Raw genomic sequence first — 23037 nt, forward strand, 5'->3', positions numbered from 1 at the left:
TCTGCTTCAACGTATTGAGCACTGTTCCACGCAAAAATCGACTTGCAGACTTCCTATATATATATATATATATATATATATATATATATCCAAAGTCAATTCACAAAAGCGAATGTATATACATATATTATTTATTTTTAAAAAAATTTCAAAGTTATGCCTGGTATAGTCTGTAGGTTGGAGGACAATACCTGTGCGAAAGAACAGACGTAAGATACTCAATTTCAAATTTCACTAAATTAGTCCTTTTAAATTTTACCCTCTCAGGCTCAGTCGAATTCTCTGTTTTTTATTTAAGTTTCAGAAGTCCAATTTATCTAAAAGCACCTAATCGTTCGAGCGAGCCTGCGATAGCATTGAGCATAAATGATACTTCTTCCTTGATCAAATCGTTTAAGAGTAACAAAAAACTAATGTATCTTAATTAAATTGAGAAATGTCGTGTGACAGGTCAAAATAAAGTCTGCGTGACATAACTGAACGCAGGCCCTCTGGAAGTTTTTTTTTTTTGCGCTAAAACCCCATGTAGTTGGCTTTGTCGAGGTGTGTGTCGTGTAGTGCCGCCATGAACGAAGGCAAGCGAGAGACATGTATCATTTCGTCGGGCAGTTATTTTTTCTTTTTTTAGTATCATCTCACGTGCTACTTTTCCTTTATTCAATATCATTTAGCGCACGCAAGAGAAGAGACGAGGTGAGAAGTAAGATAGTTTTAGCGCACGTAAGCGATTTATGTAATCCATGTAGTTATTTTTTTTAAAACAAATTTTTAATTTTTAAAACTTGAATAGTGAGCAGCACTCTGCGAACAGTAGTTAAAAGTTGTGAAAATTTTGAAAAATTGTAGGAGAGGTGAGAAAAAGATTTGGTGGCCTTTAAAGTCACTGACACCCGTAATATCCGCTTATTATGGCTTAAAAGTACAAGCGTCTGGTGTTAACTTGTAAAACTCCCTAAGAAGTCTAAGACGGTTAGAGGAAATGTATTAGAGAAGAAAGAAGCTTTACAACTAATGTTTGTAAAGTGCTGCTAACGAGTTTAGTTTTTAAAAAACTGTTCGACTCTAATCGTTAGACTAAAATGATTTCTTTTCCGGTTGCAGTTTTGCATTTCTGTAGTCTTTTTCCTTAGAAAAGTTTAAAACTTTTCCCAGGTGCGTCCGGATACGTGAAGATTTCAGAACTGAACTAATCGGCAAAAATCTTGTGTTGTTTCTTTGATCATTAGTTCAATATGCTAGTGGAATTAAAATCGCCAGCGTGTTAATAAATGCAATCCAGGTAAGTAGAAAAATTAAAGAATTCATTAAAAAAAAACTAAAAGTATTAATTTGTACCATATGAACTTCATAAATCGCTTCTTTGTACTTCAGTGGTCATATATAGAACAATCTTACTCCGCACCTCGCCTCTTCTCTCGTATATGCTTAAAGATATTGAATAGATAAAGAAAAGTAGCACGTGAGCTGATAATAGAAAAAAATTCATAAATACATAAGAAGTAACCGACTGATGAAATGATATTTATCTCTCGCTTGCCTTCGTCCACGGTGGCACTACATAAAAGTGAAAGTAACTGCATGGGGTTTTTGAGCAAAATAAAACTTCCAATGGGATCTACGCTCCATTATGTCAGAGATACTTTATTTTAGCTTGTCAAACAACATCTAATTTCGATTAACATATTTCAGTTTTTTTTTTGTTTTTTTTTTTTCACTCTTATTTTCTCTTTTATTTACTATCATTTTTTAAATGATTTTTTTTTGGGGGATTTTTTAAAAGCTTTTTTTTTTCGATCCGTGATCCGATCCGTGATCCAGTCCGATCCAGATTTTGTCGACGCCGGAATTGTTGTCCTCCGGCCGGCTTCTTTTTTTAGTTTGTTCATTTCTCTCTTATTATTTGCTCTCAGGTTTATGTGGCTCCCTTAATATTTTTTAACCGCAAAGAGGGAAAAATAATCTTTGAGTATGTTTCCGCTGCTGGGTTTGTGATAGTAACTTTTAACGCTGGAAAATGGTTAAGGAATATGAGACATTTGTTCAATTACCAAGGAAGAGATAAAAAATGAGGGGCAGCGTTCATCCATCAACTAACTTTTATTTAAACACGTCGGAAACGTTTTTTGAAAAATCGGTCGGAGGTCATATGCGAAATTTCAGCTAAATGACTGCAGAGCGTTTATTACAAGACATGAAGAATTACATAAGGCACACGGGGCGCTTTGATAAAAGGAAGATGTATCAGTGTTCCAGATGTGTGCCGTGGAATAGAATTAAGAATTTTTTAAAGAACGCTGATTTATTTGCGTAATTCACATAGAACGTGTTCGTTGTGAGAAAGACGGTTCGCCAGAGTAGTTCCTCACTGTTGGAAGAGATATCATCTGTAACTTTTTGATCGATTGAGCTGCCGGAAGGATGTGTGATATATTTTTTTAAAAGGAGATAGCTGTTCATAGAGTGATTTTATATAATCTGTAATAAATGTGTTTCCGAGAAAGGTGAGATGGCTAATTCAATGGGAAATTTAAAATTGTGTTTCTTTGTAAGTAAGTTTTCTTTTTTTTCTCCTTACAGAATAATTTCGCAAGTAAAGATATTCATTAGTTGAATCAAATTGAGAAACCACTGAACATTTTCGCAGGTAAAATACTCTAAGTTAGAATATGATACCATCGTGCAAAAATAAATACACGGTTTTATTGTTAACTTCAACAGTCGATCATAAATCCAATTCAAACAGGGAGCTTAATGAAACAGCAGTGAGATCCATAACAAAATCCACTCCACTTGGCTCTCAGGGGATGTCTTTGAAAAATACAAATGAAATCACCAAAATAATCGAAAGAGAGAACGATGTATTTTACTTAAATTAAGCTTGGACACGAGAGTGAAAGGAGTAAAAATATCGAAAGAACAAATAAAACATTTTACTTGATTTTAAAATAATTTGTTTAAGAAATGATTTTGAAACAAACATGAAAACTCGCTATATTTTTTTTTTCAGGGCCAACGTTTTTGTTGATTCACTCCCTACTCCTTCGTTAGAAAACACGGTGAAATTTCTAGAAACACATCTTTTTAAACCTTTGACATAGAACATTGCCATGCACAAACATTTCTTTTAATGTATGGAATCTCTGTGTGATTATTTTGGAATAGGACCTTTGTTTTATTCTTAATCGAAGTTAAAGCCAACTCTTTTGATTTTAGGGTGCTAAACACCTGCAGAAAATTTGAATTTTTTCCCTTTCATATATCTCGACACGATAGCAAATTACAGAAAACTGAGTCGAATATCCTAATATATGAATATAAAACATGATTTTTGATTTTTTTTTTTATTAACATGTCCGTTATAAACAATCATATACACAGTCACTTCATTATTTTATCCACCTGTTTGGAACTAAACTGTACTATTAAACAACTGTTTAAAAGTAAAACACTGAGCTGAGAACTGTCCAAATTTTATAGACAAGATCTTTCAAAGTTTTTGAATCAGTTACATCATGTTCAAAAGTCTTTGTCATCCATTTTATTCATAAGATGAAACGGGTGTACAACTATCAGTTAATCAATCAAATATGGCAATATTGTTATCACTCGTTTTCAAGTCCAACTCGAAAAGCGATTTCCAAATGAACAAAAGAAAACTTTAATTTACTCTGTTGGGTGGGAATCCAGTTCACACTGAAATGGTAACCTCTCGGAAAACCGTTAAATGAGAGAAAAGAAAACTCTAAGTCAGTGATCCCAACGAGAAGGCTGTCATTCAGTTTAATGCAAGTATCAAGCGTAAGTCGAATAAAGTCTTAATGCCGAGAAAACAGAGAAAGGTTGTAAACTGACACTTATTCAAAGATTTCCTGACTTTACTTCCTTACTGGGATTTACTGCCTTGCAAACAAATAAATTAATGCCCATTTACCCCGACACGCTTCTGTTCAAAATTTTCATTGCCTTAAAATGATTTTAGTAAGAAAATTAATTTTTACATGACAATAAATTAATTCCTCTCATCATCTCTTCAAATATATTCTACTTCCTTGTACGTTTCTTTTTATAGTTAATTGATGATAACTGTATAAAATTTCAAATCTGCGAGAGCAATATAAAAATATGTAATATATGTTTGCTGATTATTTTTTTTCCTTGTCAAAGTTAACTTTTTTTGGAGATAATTTAGTACAACCATGACTTCGCGATTGAAAAATTGAGTATTTAAATCCCTATTTCAACGTTAATTATCTTGGGAGGTTTTCTACGACAGAGCTCTTACAGTAAGAAACGTTTTAAACCATGCTATCTTCCAACAATCTATCCTTTCAACCAAGAGAGATGACGTAAGAGTTTATATTGCAGTTCCTCTTAGCCATATCAAAAACAGCAGGGTTGAGGAAGGTACACTTACATTTCACTTAGAGTAAAACGTATTTACCTCCCCAACGCGAGGTCGATTAATCAACCTCAGTCAGGCATATATGAGCCTGATCTCTTAAAGAAAAATTCGAACTACTTGACTCTATATATTTAACTTGAAGCGCTCCAAGAAGGCGCGACGAACAGAGAAGGATATTTATACCGTGATCAGAAAATTCTTTTAAGGTAAGAAATATGCTAGTCAACTGATTTGTCGTTTAGATAAGTAGGCGTTGGAGCTATGTGAATTTTCCAAATGCAAATTCGATGCTTCTTCGTTTTAGCTGGTCGATATGTGTTTTTATATAGAAGGTAACAAGTTTTTTAGATAAATGCAGAAAAAAGCCTTGGCAGAAGACTGCGATCTCCTCTCAAAGCTTAATTGTGTCTCACTTAAACGAGTTGCCTTCTTTCTCTCACTATCAGTGATATGAAATGAGCTAAAAGAAGTAAAGACTAATAAAATCGTATTTCATAGAGAGTTATCTCTATTAACTCATTTCTCGTCACTTCCACTCAGAATTCCATTTATCTTTGAAACGGTTGGGATTGAGTATGAAAGCTGTGTTTGTAGGTTACCTTGCTTCGCAAAGTTATTTTATTTTTCTTACGCTGTGGTTGCTTGAAGATGCATTTCGGCCGAATCCCTTTCATTGCCAAGCCCTATTTCAGTATTTTAGCCACGTGACCTACATTGTCATATGCAAAGGGTAGCAAGAAAAAATCTCAACCCGTGCACATCATGCCGTGATCTTTTCAACTTCCTGGTTTTGTTAGTCCTTTTAGTCTTTCTTGGCAGACAGTACTCCATTTCAATTTTACCATTTTTGTGAGGACGCGAACGTTAGGCAAAGAAGAGTACAGTAAAACCGTATTGTCATAAGCCTAAAACCCGACCGAATTCCTTGCAGACAGAAAAGAATGAAGCTTTCAAGGTCTGCGATTTTGTTTATATCACTGGTGTTCTTCGCGATCCTTTTCTGCAATGTCGACTGCAATATGGGGTACATTCGATTTGGTCGTAACTTGAAGAAGCGACCGCTCGACGAAGTTAGGGCCATAACACGGACAAAAGCTGACGGGAGTAAGAAAGTGAGGAGCCGCGAGCAAGACATAAGAAACGCTGCTGCATACCGGTAACGAAAACAACTTTAGTCAGAGTTTATAATTTTGGGTATCAACTTAACTTCTTTGATGATTTTTTTGGGTTTGTTTGTTAGTTGTCTTATTATTCGTTGAAATCCCTGAATTCAAAAGCCTTGCAATCAGCTTAGATGTATTTCGAAATCTCGATCGCTGAGTGAAAATGGAAATGAAATTGTACCTTTGAACTTGAAGAAATATTCCTAGGTAACCGGTAGTGTCACTTAAACCGTCAGTTTGACATACATGTGAGTGAAATACTATCTTAAATGTTGGTTTCCACTCATCTGCATACATTCTTTCGAATTTTTTTCCTCACTGTAATTCAACTAATACACTTCGTTCACCTTACCCTTCTGAGAAAGCAATAACGTTGTACCGTTGCAATGTGTTGTGTTACTGTTACGGATGAATACAGTAGACGGGAATTTGATAGCCACATTAGACATTGTGGATTTTCTGATTCTCCATTTTTTTCCCTAGGTATGGCACACAGGAGGAACAGGAGTTTGAAACGCAATTGAATCGGCGGTGAATAAAACCTGATCAATAGTTTATGCTTGTCAATTGTTTCGAAGAGGAAAGATGGGATGAATTTGTCCACCGCAATTAAGAACATATATTATTTGTATTGAGTTGATTCTCCAAATAAATGCGATTCAGCCAGTACACGAGTCACTTAAACTACACCAATTTATTCTCAATAGGCAAGTCAGCCAGGGAATCAGTCATTCAGTGAGTCAGTCATGACCAGTCAGTTAGTCAGTCGTGACCAGTCAGTCAGTCAGTCAGTCAGACAGTCAGACAGTCAGTCCGTCAGTCTGTCAGTCAGTTAGTCAGTCAGTCAGTCGGTCAGTTAGTCAATAATTAAATCAGTTAATCAGTCAGTCAGTCAGTCAGTCGGTCTGTCGGTCAGTCGGTCAGTCGGTCAGTTGGTTAGTCAGTCAGTCAGTTAGCCAGTCAGTCAGTCAATCAGTAAGTCAGTCAGTCTGTCAGTCGGTCAGTCGGTCAGTCAGTTGGTCAGTCAGTCAGTCAGCCAGTCACCAAGTCAGCCAGTCACCAAGTCAGCCAGTCAGCCAGTCAGTCAGCCGGTAATGACAGTCAGTCTATCAGTCAAAATCAGTCAGTCATAATCAGTCAGTCAAAGTAAGTCAGTCGAAATCAGTCAGTATATCAGTCGGTCAAAATCAGTCAGACAATCAGTCCGTCATAATCAGTCAGTCAATCAGTCAGTCATAATCAGTCACTCAGTGAGTCAGTCAGTAAACAGTCAGTCATTAAGGGAGAGTCCTGTCGGTCAATCCGTAAGTCAGTCATTTATCGACTTTTCCATCCATTCATTTAGTTCAACTGTTTATTTCCCCTCATCTCATGTCCTCGTCTTTACACTGTTGCATTTTACCCGATTAGTCTAAAAAAGGCCAATCAGCCAGTCAGTAAGTAACTATAGAGGTCGTCAGCTGATCCGCTGATCAGTCAGTTAGTAAGTAATTGTAGAAGTCGTCAGCTAATCAGTCAGTCAGTATTACGTCAGTTAGTTAGTTACTCAGTCAGTCAGTCAGTCAGTCACTCAGTCAGTCAGTCAGTCAGACACTCAGTCAGTCACTCAGTCAGACACTCAGTCAGTCACTCAGTCAGACACTCAGTCAGTCACTCAGTCAGTCACTCAGTCAGTCACTCAGTCAGTCACTCAGTCAGTCACTCAGTCAGACACTCAGTCAGTCGGTCAATTAGTCAGTAGATCATGATCAGATAGTCAATCGCACGCCTTATAAGCGAGTATGTCAATCTGTCAGTCATAGTCAATCATTCAGTCAGTCAACGAGGTAGGATAATCATCAAATCCGTCAGTCATTTGATCCGTCAAAATCACTTTTTCGCTCAGTCAGTCAGTCCGTCAGTGAATCCGTCGATCAAGCGGCCAGTCAATGAGGAGTCAGTCATTTGGTGCGTAAATGGTTAAGTAAGTAATATAGTCAGTGGGTGAGTGAGTGAGTGTTTGAGTGAGTGTGTCTGCCACTCAGTCAATGATCAGTCAATTTGCTATCAGCAAACAAATCAGTTTGTTTCTGTAACGTTTAACTGGTCAAGCTATATCTCCATGTTTACCCCATAGGCCTTATATTTAAAAGGGTTGATAAAGACGGGGAGACATTCACTTCTTATATACCAGAGCCGTTAAATGTTCGACAGCTATTCCGCGATACAATTTTGGTGCGAAGCCATCAAGAAAGCTAGTGGGGACGATGCGAAACGATAGTAAAAAGTAACATAAAAATGTGAGATTGAGGAGTTATCTTTATTCGTATATTTTGGACACCACTACTTTAACGAAAAGAAAAAAGTTAGCTCTTGTTCTGGAGGGAAATTTGCACTCCTCATCTTCTAAAAGAAAGAAATAGAAAAAAAATTTTCGTCAGCGGTCTACATCACAGGTGACTACATCGTGAGACGAACGAAAAACTTAGCTTTTATTGTTAAAAACGCATCGTTGGTGGCAAAATGATATCACCCTGATCCATTTTAACAGTATCTAAGAAGACGAGTTTTGACTGCTCATTCAGACCTTCTACATAATGGTGCCTTTGCAATAACCATGGGAAAAGTGGTGAGCTCGAGTTATAAAAGTCTAGCCGACCTGCCAGCTTTCACTGAAACATCTTTAAAAATACTCACCACCGCTAACGTTTCGTAACTTACCAGTTGTTGTATTTTTCCCAGTAGTCGTCGTTGTCCAGAACTTCGGTTCTGATTTTCCGTTGGTTGTTCAGCGTTTTTGCATTCTCGGTTTCAGCCTGGATCCTGTTTCGATCTTGAAGTTTTCTCTTCGTCACTGATCGACCAAACCTTAGATAAGAACATTCCACCATGTGGAAGATGTTTGTCGAAAGAAGAACGGCTAGCATGACAACGCAGAACACAGAGTGCTTCATGATCAGTATCTAAAAGAGAACAAAGGTGAGAAACAATTATTTATCTTGTGAAAATTCGGTGATTGGCCGAGTTTTAAGCTTTACAAAGGAACGAGATATTGACAGTTCAATTGCCCATCATTCCACAATCATAGAAGATAGTGTACCGCCGGAACGCACTTTGGAAATTGCTACGAGAGCTGCTTGCCTCAAAAACCACATACATGAGTTATCTCTATAAGAACATGATCAAAACATTTTCGTGGCTTTTTACTTCGTTCAGCTGTGACTGATGCTTAGAATCAACTCAAATGTTATATTTAAGATAGTTCGTCAAGTAGAAAGAGCACCTTTATCACGAGCGCGAGACAACAAAAAAAGATCTGATCTTACCAGAGGTAATCGAATTCGAGCATTTCGATCTCGCGGTCCGATCGTGAATCACTGAGCTACAAAGAGCTCATCTCTTAGGGTTTAAGGTTAACAATTTTAGAATAAGAAGTTTCGAAGGCGTCATGCGTGCTTGGAAATAGATTAGGAAAGATGGTAAATTATTAGCGTGGTCGTCGAATGGATAAAAATTTACTAGAATAGGTGTAGAAGAAGGAAAAACGTCCGAGGAGTTAACAGGACGTTGTCACTTATCAACCTGAGTTATGCCCTGGCTCAACAACAGTTCCAACATTTTATAGGTGAACGCCGGTAAAAGAATGAGACCGAAACAGTAATTTGCGTTTTTTAAAAAAGACAACGAAGACATAAACACAAATCTTGATTGACTACCGTTTGCTATATTAAATCTGTTATCTATATGTTACCTTTCAATCAAAATCTAACTTAACTTCCAAATTAAAGAATCTAGCAAATTAAAAATCAGAAGAAAAAGATCTGCTGATAAAGAAATCCGACTGGCTCTCACGAAATCATAACTAGCTTCTTATTTATATTTTTTGATTTCGTGAACTGACAAGTTTTTCAGATTTTCGCTTCCTGCGCTAACTATCACGAGCGGTTCAAAAAAAGGATAGTGGAATTACAAGAACTGAAAAAAAAAATGCGAAATCTTACCTAATGGTTCAGAGGTTTCTGTTTCAAGGTCTTTTCGGTTTACACTCTGAAAAGTCAATTGCAGTAAATTTGTTCCAGACAAATCCGCATTATGTAGAAACCGTTCGGGCAATTTGTTTTCATATGTAGATAATATATTTTTTCAAATCATACAGCTTTGTTTCACTACCGGATATAAACTTTTGAAACGAGCACATAAAATTTTCCTTTGTTATTTCGAGAAAACGGCCACTTTTCAAATTCACATCATTACGAACCCCAACCTAGGAAATGATCGGATGAGTTAATAACTATCGTATTGTTTAACTGTTTATAGTAGCCTTTTTGTTTGTCCTCATAATCCGAATGAAGTAAACAACAAATATCTAAGCCCAATTTTTTCCACTCCAAATGACTCGCGCGCCAAAAGGATTTGCTGTGGGCGTTGATACATTTGAATAACAAAGAGCAAGAGTTTCTGTGATGGTTGAATCTCTTTCCTCCAAAAGTAATTATCAAAAATGTAATAAAGTCATTTCGCTGAACACGCATTTGGTTGGCTTTTGGTTTAATTTTGGATCAGCTGAGTTTTCTTTTTCATATCCGTGCAGTCCGCTTCAACTGAAGTTCAAGAGAAGAAGTATACTATTTTTTAGTGTGGATCGGTTAATTTTTACTTAATTGTCCGTCCGCTATTATGACGGATCGAAAGTAATCTGTAAAATTTTTGATAAACTAATAATGCTTTTTTTTAAATAAAGTAAAGATAAAATGAAAGAATGAGGGAAACATCTCTTATTGTATAATTGCAACTTGTCTTATGGGTCTCCATACAGCGATCCAATGCTTGCGAGAGTAAATCTTCAAATTATTCATGAGAAAGCTCCTTGATAACGAGATTCTGTAAATTACATTCTCTTACAACAGCTGGCCAGTAATATTTCCGGACTTTGATGAAAAGGGGGATAATTTTGCAATTTGTTTCTCCCGGGCTCAGGCAATTGAACCTGATTTCGAAAGCTTTGACAAGAAAATTGAAACAAAGTTTTAATCAAGGGAACATGGAAATGAAAATTCAATGATGTTCCTCTATCCAAACATGTCATTACTAAGCTTATAAAGCATTGGCGCACAACCAGTATTCGGGGGAGTCAAACATTCTCTTTGAAAAAACCTTCGATTTGTATCTTTCTTTTTTTTATACACATTCCAGTTCATGAAATAAAGCTAGACGTTTTGTTCAAGGTTTAATCACGAGAAACTCACCTACGAAGATCAGATCACAAAACGATAATGTAGCTATTTATCTTGTTTACCTTATGGTCGCACATCAACTTTAATTCATATTATTTTTCTCTACGAAGAAACTACCGAACCGTAATTTGAATAAACGTCTAAATTGAAAAGGGGATCCTTCGATATTGAAATTTGTTTTTTCTCGTATGCTTTTGAAGTGAATGGCTGCCAGATTCATCGAGGCTTTCTGTAGCTGATCGCTGTTTTTACGATTCCTTAGTTATTTCCGTGGAATTGTAGATACTCGAGTATTGAGCAATTAATCATTTAAAACTACGAACGCGGAATTTAAAGATTTAGTATTGTAAGTTCAGTGAATTGCAGATTTACTCATCAAACTCGTGTATGGATGTTGGGTTTGTTCTGTCTCACCCTAACAGTGAAAGGTGAAGACTCAGAAGGAAAGCTAATTCAACTGAGTTGACATCTGAAATAAAAAATTTTGATTAAAGTATTGGTTTTTTTTATTTCTTTTGTTTGTTGTCTTTTGTTTTGTTTTTTACCATATGTAAAAACAGCACTTGCTCAGCGCTAAATGAAACGATTTCACTAACTGAGAATAGTAGAGATGTTATTTTGCATTGGCGTGATATGTAGCCGGATATCACGGTGGTTATTTGAAAAAGTATTAATATCTCTTGTTAGCTTTGGCACGAAATGGGCTTCCTTTTAGATTTTCTGTAAGATACGGCTCACTATATGCGTTGATTTGAAGTAACTTTACAACTCTTAAAAAAGGTTCTCCAAATTTACGAAACGACACAGCCTGACCGATTTAGAAGAAAGTCCACGTGTCCGGCTTTTTTTCGACACATTGCACAAACCATCGAGCTCAATTCACCTGATTTAAGTTTATGCTGTGTTCCTCGTGGAAAATACGCGCGATGTGTGGGATGATTTGCAAACTTATCTTCCTGTGAATCAAAATTTCGATCCAGTTTGCTTTTCCTGCTTTTAGATGTTAGTGTCGCGAATGATTCATAACAATTTGATACCTTATGTTGGTAACAGTTTAAGTTGCAAGGTTTGAATTCAAGATTTCGGTTTTTTTAAATATGAACAATCTGAATACTCGAAAAAGATGCCGGGACGTGTTTGAAAAGATACGTTCAAGATACAATAGTAGCAAATTTAAAAAAAGAGAGAGATAAATTTTAAAAAATTGGTTTTATTCGAGTTATAACTTTCTGTATTTGTCCAACAGGTTAACAACTGTAACACATGTCACTTAGGGGCAAGTTACTCAAGCTTCATCAGTTGTGCATCTAAAAACGTGTGATTTTTAGATTTTTCTTGGATCACATCCTTAGTTTAACCAATTTAGATTAGGACAAATTTTATGAAATGCGGACGTATTAACCAAATTGGTATCGTATTCATATTTTAAAGCCGAAGAGATCATCATTATTTTGCTGTTGCTTCTGTTTAGATAGGGAAAACTCTAATACCGGGCAGACGTCACTTTGAAGGAAGAAGACAAATTTACTGATATTCTGTATGCCGGAAATTACTTGGTAAATAACGCCAGACCTTTATTAGAAACGCGTTCGTGGAATAGTACTGATATAAGATTTTCTGACTTTCTTTTTTTGGGGCTTAGTATCGATAACATATTTTCTTTTTTTATTATTTATTCAGATTTGTTGCCAAAACTGCATACATATCACTGCCTTAAAATCGGAAAAGATTTCATGAACCCAAACCTACACAATAGAATCTTCTGATCCAGTAAGAAGTTGTTTAATAACAGATTGAGAGACGAAACTTGCCTCAGGAGAGTCAACTAACTAAACATTACTGTCTGTACCAATAAAGTAAATGACACCATTTTTTTAAACTGAGTATAACAGGGACCTACGAAATTGGACAAAATTTTCAAAACGCCTTAGTTGTTAGTAAAGTATCTATTCCTTGGTATTGTCCTCCCAGTTTTTTTTCTTACAAATCAAACGACAAGCAAGCATGATATTAGAGAAATATAGAGTTACACCTCGGCAGTGGCAAGCAAATTCTGCCATATATTTACAATGAATTGTATGAATTTGACATGGCTCAGTTAATGCTTCGCATGTATTTTCGTCGTGAGTATTCGAAGCACGTTTAACAATTTCAAATCTGTCATTGAGAAAACAACAGATTCATTTTTTATTAGTTAAGTCGCCCTATAGATGTGCCTTTACACCATATCTTATTTCCTAAAATTAATGACAAGATAGAGAACACAAACAGACAAGCGGTGGTAACTTTGTTTGACACATTCACATTGTTCTAGCAAAAAAGGTGAATAATGCACGCCTTTACAGAGCAAATACACAAAAAACACAGGATGGAAGTAACTGAATTGACGATGTGACCGACGATAAGCAACAAATGGCTGCCGTTTCATCGCCTTAGTATATTAAAGAAGGGCGAGTGACAACTTGAATACAACAGCACGACTACCATCCACTATAGCTGGAAAAAGTGCGAGTCAGGAAAGTCCAAGATTAAGTGAGTTAGACATCCTTGTTTTAGATACGAAAAGATGAGTATTATAAGATCAGTGATAGCTGTACTCTATAAATGACAAGGTGGAGAACTATTAAAGGGTACGGCATAAATTTCCCTCCATTCTACGTATTTTAGTGTTCAGTATTTTAGGAACAAAAGTCAAGCTGAGAGGGCGAATGCTGCTTTACATGTACTTCTAGAAAAAATAACATCTTCGTTATGATTGCTCCACATTCAAAGAGCCTTTTAGGGTAAAATCATTAAATTATTTCAGTATAACTTATTAAGACTAGAAATATGATTTTTTCCTTTAGAACTTTATAATGAAGAATCGTAGTTTCCTTCTGGTTGTAACCATGGTTGTTCTTGTTCTTGCCATCGCTGTTGAAGAAGTCCAACTTGTTTCGAATTATGGAAGGAGGTTTGGTCGCTCGCTCAAGAAAAAACACACTCTTAGAAACAAGTTCGAACGCCAAGAGAAATTTAACTCGTCACCTCTAGTTCAAAATGGATACCAAGACGGAAATCCGTTTCATGAATATCCGCTGGTAGCCAGAGAAGAGCAGGTTGGTTGACATAAGGCTGGTCAAAAGCCCCTGTCAACCGCAAATTGCGTAGATGACAGAAAAAAAAAATCAATCGAAAATCCCTCTAAGGGAAAGAAGAATTAAGCATCACAGTAAAACTTTCATCAATCTCTTGTCTTTTGCTAAAGTAGACTGAACGGTTAAACAGCTTATTTGAATTTGAGAAAAAGAGAAAAAGTAGCCGTTAGTGAATTTTTTTTCGTTTTATTTATGGGTGCGAAAATTGTTGTGTACTACCTGAGGCAAAGCTCGTGACTCTTAATGCTTCAAGTTACTTTATGCAAAACATTTACTATCGATAGGTAATTATGGCAATGAACTAAAAATGTCAGATTCTATTAGTTTCTTGCTCAATTAATTTACTGCCATCAACAATTTTGACTCAAAGGACTAGATACATTTCCACTGCTGAAGGAGCATATGGTGGGTCATTGATCATATATACGAAGAGGATTGTTGCTCGTTGGAAACTGGATTAAAGATATCATTGCTATACCAGCTCATTTTTCTCTTAACCGATATATTTTTCTCATCTGTTTGACTTTTTTTATCGCAGGATTTTTAAGAGGAGTGACTAAAGGAAGAAATAGACCGCGGAATTTATCTTAAATTGTAAATGAGCGCTAACTCGCTCGCACTCTATAATGTGAACTTCATGATGAAGGTGAAAATAAAGCTCTGGCAAAAGAAGACGTCTTTGTGAAGAAGTTTTGTTTCAAAGGAAGCGAAATTTAGAAAAATGAGGAACACGTTTCTTGTTACTTTATACGGGAATTATTGTTTTCGTTTTCGTGTTAGCAGGGTCACTACATCGTATACGTGCCTTTGTATAGAGAAAAGAGTTTCATCTGATAAAGATTATTGTTTAAGTTAAATTTGACAGCTGAGGTGTATACTCTCTTATGTATGTTGACAATCCAAGACAAGAGATTATAAACTGTTCTTATGTCCAAGACCAATTGCATGATTTTGCATTGAATGAAAAGGAAAAAATTAATCATGTACGATTTAAACCTTAATGTTATTAAGAGTTCAAAATGAGAGTTTTGAGGGCTTCTGTGATTCAAATTTTTACTTAAAGATCCTGGGTCACAAAATCGGGATCTACAGCTTTAGATGGAATTGAGAGTACTATGAACCCTCACCCTCCCTTCCCATGATCAAGGCAATAAATGACACCCCTATTACGCAAAGCAGGAGAGAATCCCGGGGAGGGTTACAAATGCCCATTTAATTTATCTTTGATTTTAATATTTTTTTCTTCCCTAGCATGAGGTTGTTGAGAATATTGTCACTTCGGATGAATGTCAGTACCTGAACACTGCGCAACAATCCCTTCCTAAACCCAACATTAACACTAACGTGCTATCATTTGACTGTTTTTGGTTTAGGGGAGGGGTAGGTGTATAGTTTATATCAATTCATTACTTCTAAATAGCTAAAAGGGATGCTGAGAGGCCATTTCAGGTACCCCACACTTATCAAAACTTGTTCAGGTTTCCTTGGCAATTTGCTGGTGCCAAAAACACTCCTGGAAGTGCAAAAGTAGTCAATGAGAAATATTTCCTCATAATTTAAAATCCGGAAATGTTTGGCAGTCGGCAAGGAGGGAAAGTAATCATACTTTAGGCGTAGAATAATAGACAACCTGATATGCAATATTCCAGTTTTGCTCAATGGTAATATGAGCCCCGAAATTCATTTCAAACTTGGAAAAGAATAAGTAAGGATCTGACATATAACTTGCCCACTTCAATATCTGCATCGTATTTTCAGCATGCGTCACCCGATCTTTGATACGGTTCAACATTTACCCTACTTTTTTATGATAGGTTTTTTATTTTTTTGCTATCATTTTCTACTTTCTTACTATTTTCTTGAAGCCTCTGTTACAAGGTAAAGATATGGTTGAATTCTACGATTACATCCAGCTCCAATTCTATGATCTGTCAGTTCTTGGGTTGCGATAACTCGCCTTTGATAAAAAATCTCAACAAAAGGCAGCAATTACACTTTTTGCACTGGAAAATTATGTTGTCGCGGCCAGATCGTTCGGAGGATAGTCTTTAGTTTTGTCACCTCATATCTCGTTCTTTCTGTAGAATTTTATTGGGTGACCTTTTCATAGAGAAGGTGATGTGATCGTTCCAAACTATGACCGATGGCTGTGACCACCTGTCTCGTTTGACAAGTTTTGAATGTATCCACCTGAAAGAAGGCATTCACCTGTTAAGTCTTTTTAGGTGATTTTCTGCTTGTAGAATTTCCACTCATCCTGTGGAAGGAAGGCAGGCTTCTCTAGTATTCAAGAAACAATGCAAATCTACATATTTCTATAAACAATATAAAAAAAAAAAAGATTTGGAGGGAAATACTCGCAGAATCTATAATAGAACCAAGATAATTTAATTTTAAAATGACATCGGCACGAGTGACCCTCTAAATTTATAACAGCGATCACAAAGAAACAAGCAGATCAAAAGAATTAGTTATATACTAAACAATAACGGTAAAATCACCAAAGGAAAAAAAAACAAAAGAAAAAACCAGGTTGACTCTTTTTTCTTGGTTCAATGACCTCATTGTTCAATCAATGAAGGTCATTTTGCTAGAAATTCGCTGCGCATGCGTAACTCTACTTCAGGGCAAATAACGGAATGAACAAAGAATGTTGTTGATTAGATAGTCCGCTCTCATTCTATCAACATTTGGCTTATTGTAAACAAGCCACTGAAGTTAAATCTATTTCCGAAATCCGAACGAATAGGGAACATCGCAACGCCGTAAGTACATTTGATTTGACTTCTTTTGATTTTTTCAGGTAGAAAAATTAACGTCCCTTTTCAAGAAGATTCCACGATGCAAGTTAACCTTTCATGGTCCTTGACCGGCAAAGGAAGCAGGTTGCGTTAACAAAAACATCGACTGGACAGATCTTTTTTCCGGGTCTGATTTTGATATTCACTGAACCCAGGGTAACCGTGCAATAATTGTCAATAAGCCTGGTCTTTGAATGTAAAATAATCATAACGTTCATTGAGATCAGGCTGTGATGTAAAGGTATATCAGAATGAACTAATATAATCATTTCAAACAAAATTATTTTGTTTTGAAGAAAATCTAGTCTCAACAGGTGCGATCATCACAACACAGCACTTTGCTTTCATTAAAAACTCATTTGGTTACAATCAAACAACTTCAGTATCAGTTCTTATGCCAAATGAAGGAACTGCTTCAATACTAATTATTTATTTGTATGCGAATGAAACACCATTTTTGCTCTTCTAGTATTTTTAACCTATTCCAACTAAACACATATAACAGATTTTTTGGTAGTCGTACATGAACTGTATGGGTTTTTAAGATATTTAGAATCCCTGTTTAATGCGAGAAAATATCAATTGTTGTCACGAATCCTGTTATTAACTTGCTGCAGATCGCAAAACCGCTTTGAAAATTTTTATGTGAAGTATTCAACGCAAATTAAGTTCGCGGCTCCGATGAAGAAATTCGAAGTGATTGAGGACTTGGCTTTTTTATCGTCTCATTTACGGATCTAACATTCCTTTCGATATATTTTCAATATGATCGTACCTAAACTGGTAAAAAGAATCAATTTAAGTTCAAGTCAGGACCATTTGGTGAACAACAAAATCCGTTTTAAATCTCTTTGATGGATTTTTTATATGAAGTCTTTACATCTGAAGATAAACCTGCTGGAAAATTTCTCCTTTTTCATTTCGTAGTTTTAAAACCTTGTCAGGAGCATTTGTGATGGGAAGCTCATTCATTCTGCTGATAAAAAAGATCACAATTTAGTTTTAGTATAAAACTAAGAATAGACGTATAGAGGTGGGTTGTCAGGTACCGGTTAAACTCTCCATCGATTCCTGAAGCTTTCTGGTTTGTCAAAGCACCGTGGTGCTTGTGGATCGATTGTTCACATTTGTTCCACAAAAAGGTGTCATTTAACGTTAACGCCTGAACAAGGACTAGAGGTCATATCTAACATTTCTGATGATGAAAATCTCTCTGCATCGTAAGCCAACTTATTTCTGAAGTTCTCCTTTTGTTTCCTACAGCAATCTTCAAGCAATGAGGGGCGAGAAGTTCTACGTATGCTGTGCATTACTTTTGTTGGGTTACATTGCTTCTCCAAGCAGTGCGGCATCAAGTAAGTGAGCTTGATTTGGAGACATAGAGGAAAAATTAAAATCGATTGCAAGAAATCAAAAGTAACTCTTACGAGCAACTAAGGGTCCTGTGACCGTGAAACAGCAATTTTCTCACACAACGCACAAGAAAGATTCTGTTTTCCGAACAATTACTTGCTACAATTTCAATTTCTAGATAACAAACGAAGTCTTAACAGTCAGGCGTTTCAATTGTCTTTAAAGAAAATATGTCGAATAAACTAATGAGTCATAATGGATCGTTAAAATAAAAAAATAGCTTAAATATAGCTTAAAAATAGTTAAAAAATAGCTCTTCAAACTAGTTTTCAAATTTTATTAACTACATGCAACAAACATTGGAAAATTATCTGGACTGATATCTAATAGTTAAACCGCTGACCTTTCTGTTATGGGGCTTGGGAGTATAATACAAATAATATCGAAATTGAGAATTCAAAAGGAGAGTTGGACAAAAGTTGTCAACCTCAAAACCAACTCGTATAATTTAACAATGTACTCTGTTCTTCGGAATGTATTTCAAAAATAACCAAACGAACAAAAATGAGAAATGTAGAAAGCTTCAAAAGGTCAGCTGTAAAAACTTTGAAGCCAGAATATTCCATCGCTGAGTCAAATTGATGACTGCAGACAATTAAAAACCTAGCGATAGTAGCGATTTGAAAACACAAAATCAAATAATTTATTTAGTTCAGCAAATTTAGTGTCACATGCATGTACATGAATCATATGCCTCTCAGTTGAACGCATTGCGTCGTAGAGTTAAAAAATGTAATTAGAACAACCTTGACAAAGGAATGTTCAGGCTAAGATATGAAATACTCGTCTTGGCCGGGAAACAACATCTTGCCATATTAAGGTAGTTACGTTCTCGATCCAACCTATCATAACTGTAGTAAAATAGATCAGGAAAATAATGTACTTCTTACGTTAAAAGTTCCGCTATGATGTAGAATCCTTGGGTGTTACTAATATGAAATATATATGTTTGAAAATATAGCCCCAGCACCGACAACGAAGCCCGGAAGTACAGGCAAACCCACTGGATCCCCAACGCCACCCAAGCCACCCCCACAGGATCCTAACACGCTGCAGTGTAAGTCGACTGAATTACAGTCAAGATTAACATGTTCGTTATGTTATGTGCATTCCAAACTTCCAGATAACCACTCTAATACCCTGCAAGGTCTCTGAAAATCTTGATTTTAAATTTCTTCAGAGGAAACAGCCCATAAACATGTTCGTTTCCCAGTCTGTGTTTGTTTTTGAATTTATATTTAAGCGTAATTTTTGGAAGTAAAAAATGGAAAGCGTAAAGAGGCACTGACTTCCCTCACCGGGAATGATTTTAATGGTGCATGTCTGTAAGTTTTCTAAATTGTAAGGGTTTTGACCCCTATCACACAATTCATGCATCAAGTCAAATTTACAATGTTTGGTCTCAAAATTTTCCTCCTCGTTGTAGGCACCGTGTTTAACCTGACACTGAAGCTGACAAACGCAACTTATGATGAAAGTTTAGCTTCTCCACATTCGCCTCAGTTCATCAAACTTAGAACAGATTTCGAAGTTGGAGTAAGTATTGAAGCAAAGCGAAATACCATGTTTTGTAGACATGAAATTTGGTGCGATATCTCGTTGAAAATTTATACTTGCTAATGAATATTTTTTTTTAACTTATTAGGTTTTACAAGTTTATGATGGATACAAGCCTTTCCTTGGTGTAACAACTTTGTTATTCAGGTAGCTATGCCTCACATTGTGCTCTAATTTTTAATGAGTTCTAAAATAAGAGTGATCCGGGATAACACAGGATTTGCTTGATTATGCTCTTTTATTGGTTTGGAAACTGCGCACCACCTTTTCGACCAATCAAATTAAAAAGTAAAAACCAATATGTCACTCAACCCCGCGCTTGAAGAGGTTGTCTGTGTTTATTTAGAGTTTCCAACGGCTTCCTTGATGATTTCCGCTATTAATACGTGTATAGCACACAAAGAAATTTGGTAACATTACCTTTCTTATCCCTATAAAAGCATTTTTAAAATAACCTTTACCTTGTTTACGATGAAAAAACTAGTTACCACGACACAAAGTACGGTATGTTTTAGTTCAGTGAGAGAGGCTTACTTCCAGTTAAATTAAAAGCAACCAGAATTTCCCCATATAATACTAATATAACAATATAATAATAATATAATAATATAATACCTCTGCCGTGAATATTTCGTCTTCTATGTAAAATCATGATAACCATGAGTAACGTTAGCTAATTTTCACCTAATCTTCTCTAAAACAGCAAAGCCCCAGATGGCAAGACCATTGTACACTTTGTGGTCGAGTTCAAAGACAACGGGACTCATCTTTTAAACCTGACTAAAGCCATAACCGCCGGCAAGCTTGGGAAGCTGACTCCAGTTGCTGTCGCTCCAAAACTTGGTCAGGCAGGTGAGTCATGACACAATTATCCCTTCTTTCTTATTGCGACTGCCTCAGATATGGACAGTTTATCATAGAGTAGTAAGCGAAACAAACCATTATTGAAATTTTTTACTTGTGTGGTCTTTCGACCAAAAATTGTCTTTGTCTGAGATATGTATAGCTATAATTCTGCCGGGGAAAATATCATAAAATTTTCGTAGTATACTTGGGTAAAATTCTAACCTCGCGCTTCCTTACAAAGTTTGAATGTTCTACTTGGTGATACGAAATATTCTCTTCTTAAATAACTTCTATGACGGCTGTTGAAAATACGTATTTAACATTTATGATTTTTCATTCAATATTTAGCATGTTACAAGGAAATACCCCCTGCGATCTGCCAAATTCCATGCCCATCGGCCTGTGCTCCTTCTTGCTACTCCAGCTGCTGCCAGCAGTACCAACAGCCCTACTACTATCCTCAGGCTCCTCCTCCTCCTCCTCCTCCTCCTCCTCCTCCCATGCCGGTCACGTGCCCAAACAACTGCCCCAGTACATGCGCACCTACCGGGTGTACTCCTGCCTGTTGCAACACAGTGTATAACCAGCCTTCTTATTCTTACGGAAAACGTCACCACGCCCCAAGACCAGTTAAAGGAACTAAGAAACACCACATCTTTCGTAAACACCGCAAGCATCACTAAAGAACGTGTGAAATGAAAAGAACAGAAGGAGAGAGGAACGTTGGAGTTTTGTTTTTTTGTTTACTTTCACATGCTCATCTCGGTTCGACGCCTTTTCTGTGTTGCGCAAGGTATCTCTAATGCTCTCATAAAAACAAAAGTTCATTTTAAAGTACATTTACCATCAACAGCGATCAACGAGAGCTAAAGATTCGGAACGTACGAAATCCTACGCTCTAAAACGCCCGTGAGACACTTCAAAAAGAATGTGAAAATAAAGATAAAGATTGAATTCTTGAATAGTTGTCAGTAGAAATGATTTGAGTTTGATTTCAGCGAAATAGGACATTTTATTTACTTATGGACAGGACATTTTATTTACTTATGGACCGGACATTTACAGAAACCTAATTCAATGAATTATCATCACAAAAAAGGCTTTGTTATTCCAAGGCCCAGAGGGACAGTTTAAGGCCCAGAAGGACAGTTTAGCTTACTTTTATTTTATTGGGGCGTGATATTTTAAATTGTATCATTTGTTTGTTTGTCGGTGAAATGGAAAGTAGTTTAGTTTTCGCTTATCGTAAGCATTGTAAATAAGGCACAGTGACGTCACGACTGAAAATAAACAATTCCAAAATTTCAGGTGTGTTAGAACCTTTTTTATCTATTTACCCCTTTTTCACCCACAAAACAATTGCACTTACGTCTTTTGCTAGATTAGTACCAAAGTGGTTCGGAAAATTATGTTCCGTGCATCTTCCTAAGCGACACCTTAAAGAGGATAATCTCAAACACATCGACAAGTGAATAAGGGTAATTATTCGAGTTGTGCAAGAAATTGCGCCATCGAATCTAAAAAAAAGATGCAAGTTACATTGGGTGCTGAAATTATCCATATCGTTTTCCCACATCACTCCTTAAAACCAGCTAGAATGGAATATCCTCCCATCTGGCAACTGGGAGAAGATATTCTCAAATGCATTCACAAAATAATTAAAGGGCAATTATTCCAAATGTTTTTGGAAAGTTTTCTCTCTAAGCCACACAAAACATGGCAATTATGTTGGGTGCTGAGTTTTAACATATCTTTGTTCAATCAGGGTGATATCTCCTCCAATCTGGTTACTTGGGAGGAGATATTCCCTGATACATCATTGACAATTGACTGAGGCAGTAACTCGAAGGACAGAAGCTACAGAAACAGCGAGTGAGCAGTTGGTTGGCAGCAATTTTGCATTAAATTTATTTGAAAGTCTGATCAAAGAAATGTTCTTATCCTGCATAGTCTTGCATAAATATAAAATTATCTATCATATGGAAGATGGTAAGATTCAGGTTTAGATTAATAACTTTCGCACAGAGTATTCGACTCTGTGAACTTAATTGGACAAACAGTGTATGTATTATAATCATCGTATTTTCCTTGTAAGATAGCCTGTTTGAATTGGTGAACAATTATTGAACACTTTTTAAGAAATGAGTGGAAACCCAGGAAAGGCTTTCTGCGAGATTGAATGGCTCAGTACCACTTAGAATACGGAAACGAATGAAAATCATCCGGGACATGCCGAGGTCTACGTAGAGACGCAGCGAAACAAGCAGTATGACATTAGACTTCAAGAGACAGAGAAAATGAAATGTTGATTACATGAGTAATGCTGCCATAGTCATTTTAAAAATTATCGGAGAATCAATTATGATTTTTCTATTCTTAGTTTTCTTGTTAAAGGTAAATTTTTTTTTAAACACTTAAGTTGAAAGCTGCATTATCATGCTGGGAATGTACATCAAAAGAAATAATGATCTTTCTCTAAAAAAAAAATTTTTTCATGGTTTTCTT

The 23037-nt window shown here is 36.2% G+C and overlaps 2 protein-coding genes and 2 long non-coding RNA genes across 4 annotated transcripts; 3 read left to right on the plus strand and 1 right to left on the minus strand.

Annotated features, from left to right (window-relative positions):
* Nucleotides 1-4375: 4375 nt before the first annotated feature.
* LOC113678258 (uncharacterized) lies at nucleotides 4376-6234 on the plus strand. Its single transcript, XR_003446852.2, has 3 exons — nucleotides 4376-4608; nucleotides 5334-5558; nucleotides 6049-6234. It is a non-coding gene; the product is annotated as an uncharacterized LOC113678258 (long non-coding RNA).
* A 1611-nt stretch (nucleotides 6235-7845) lies between these two features.
* On the minus strand, nucleotides 7846-9679 carry LOC113678257 (uncharacterized). The gene is made up of 3 exons (XR_003446851.2): nucleotides 9546-9679; nucleotides 8266-8507; nucleotides 7846-7950 (listed from the first exon to the last, which is right to left on the minus strand). It is a non-coding gene; the product is annotated as an uncharacterized LOC113678257 (long non-coding RNA).
* Nucleotides 9680-12903: 3224 nt separating this feature from the next.
* LOC113678259 (uncharacterized) lies at nucleotides 12904-14589 on the plus strand. The gene is made up of 3 exons (XM_089197865.1): nucleotides 12904-13310; nucleotides 13625-13876; nucleotides 14454-14589. Exons 2-3 carry the CDS (start codon nucleotides 13634-13636, stop codon nucleotides 14460-14462), a joined length of 252 nt encoding a protein of 83 aa, XP_089053991.1. The 5' UTR covers nucleotides 12904-13310; nucleotides 13625-13633; the 3' UTR covers nucleotides 14463-14589.
* Nucleotides 14590-16520: 1931 nt separating this feature from the next.
* Nucleotides 16521-21839, plus strand: LOC113678253 (uncharacterized). The gene is made up of 7 exons (XM_027195131.2): nucleotides 16521-16680; nucleotides 17980-18071; nucleotides 19091-19186; nucleotides 19556-19665; nucleotides 19775-19833; nucleotides 20390-20538; nucleotides 20881-21839. The coding sequence occupies exons 2-7, from the start codon at nucleotides 17993-17995 to the stop codon at nucleotides 21213-21215; spliced, it is 828 nt and encodes a 275-aa protein (XP_027050932.2). The 5' UTR covers nucleotides 16521-16680; nucleotides 17980-17992; the 3' UTR covers nucleotides 21216-21839.
* Nucleotides 21840-23037: the final 1198 nt, after the last annotated feature.

The sequence above is a fragment of the Pocillopora damicornis genome, chromosome 2 (assembly GCF_964200805.1).
Source record: "Pocillopora damicornis chromosome 2, jaPocDami1.2, whole genome shotgun sequence".
Classification (NCBI taxonomy): domain Eukaryota; kingdom Metazoa; phylum Cnidaria; class Anthozoa; order Scleractinia; family Pocilloporidae; genus Pocillopora; species Pocillopora damicornis.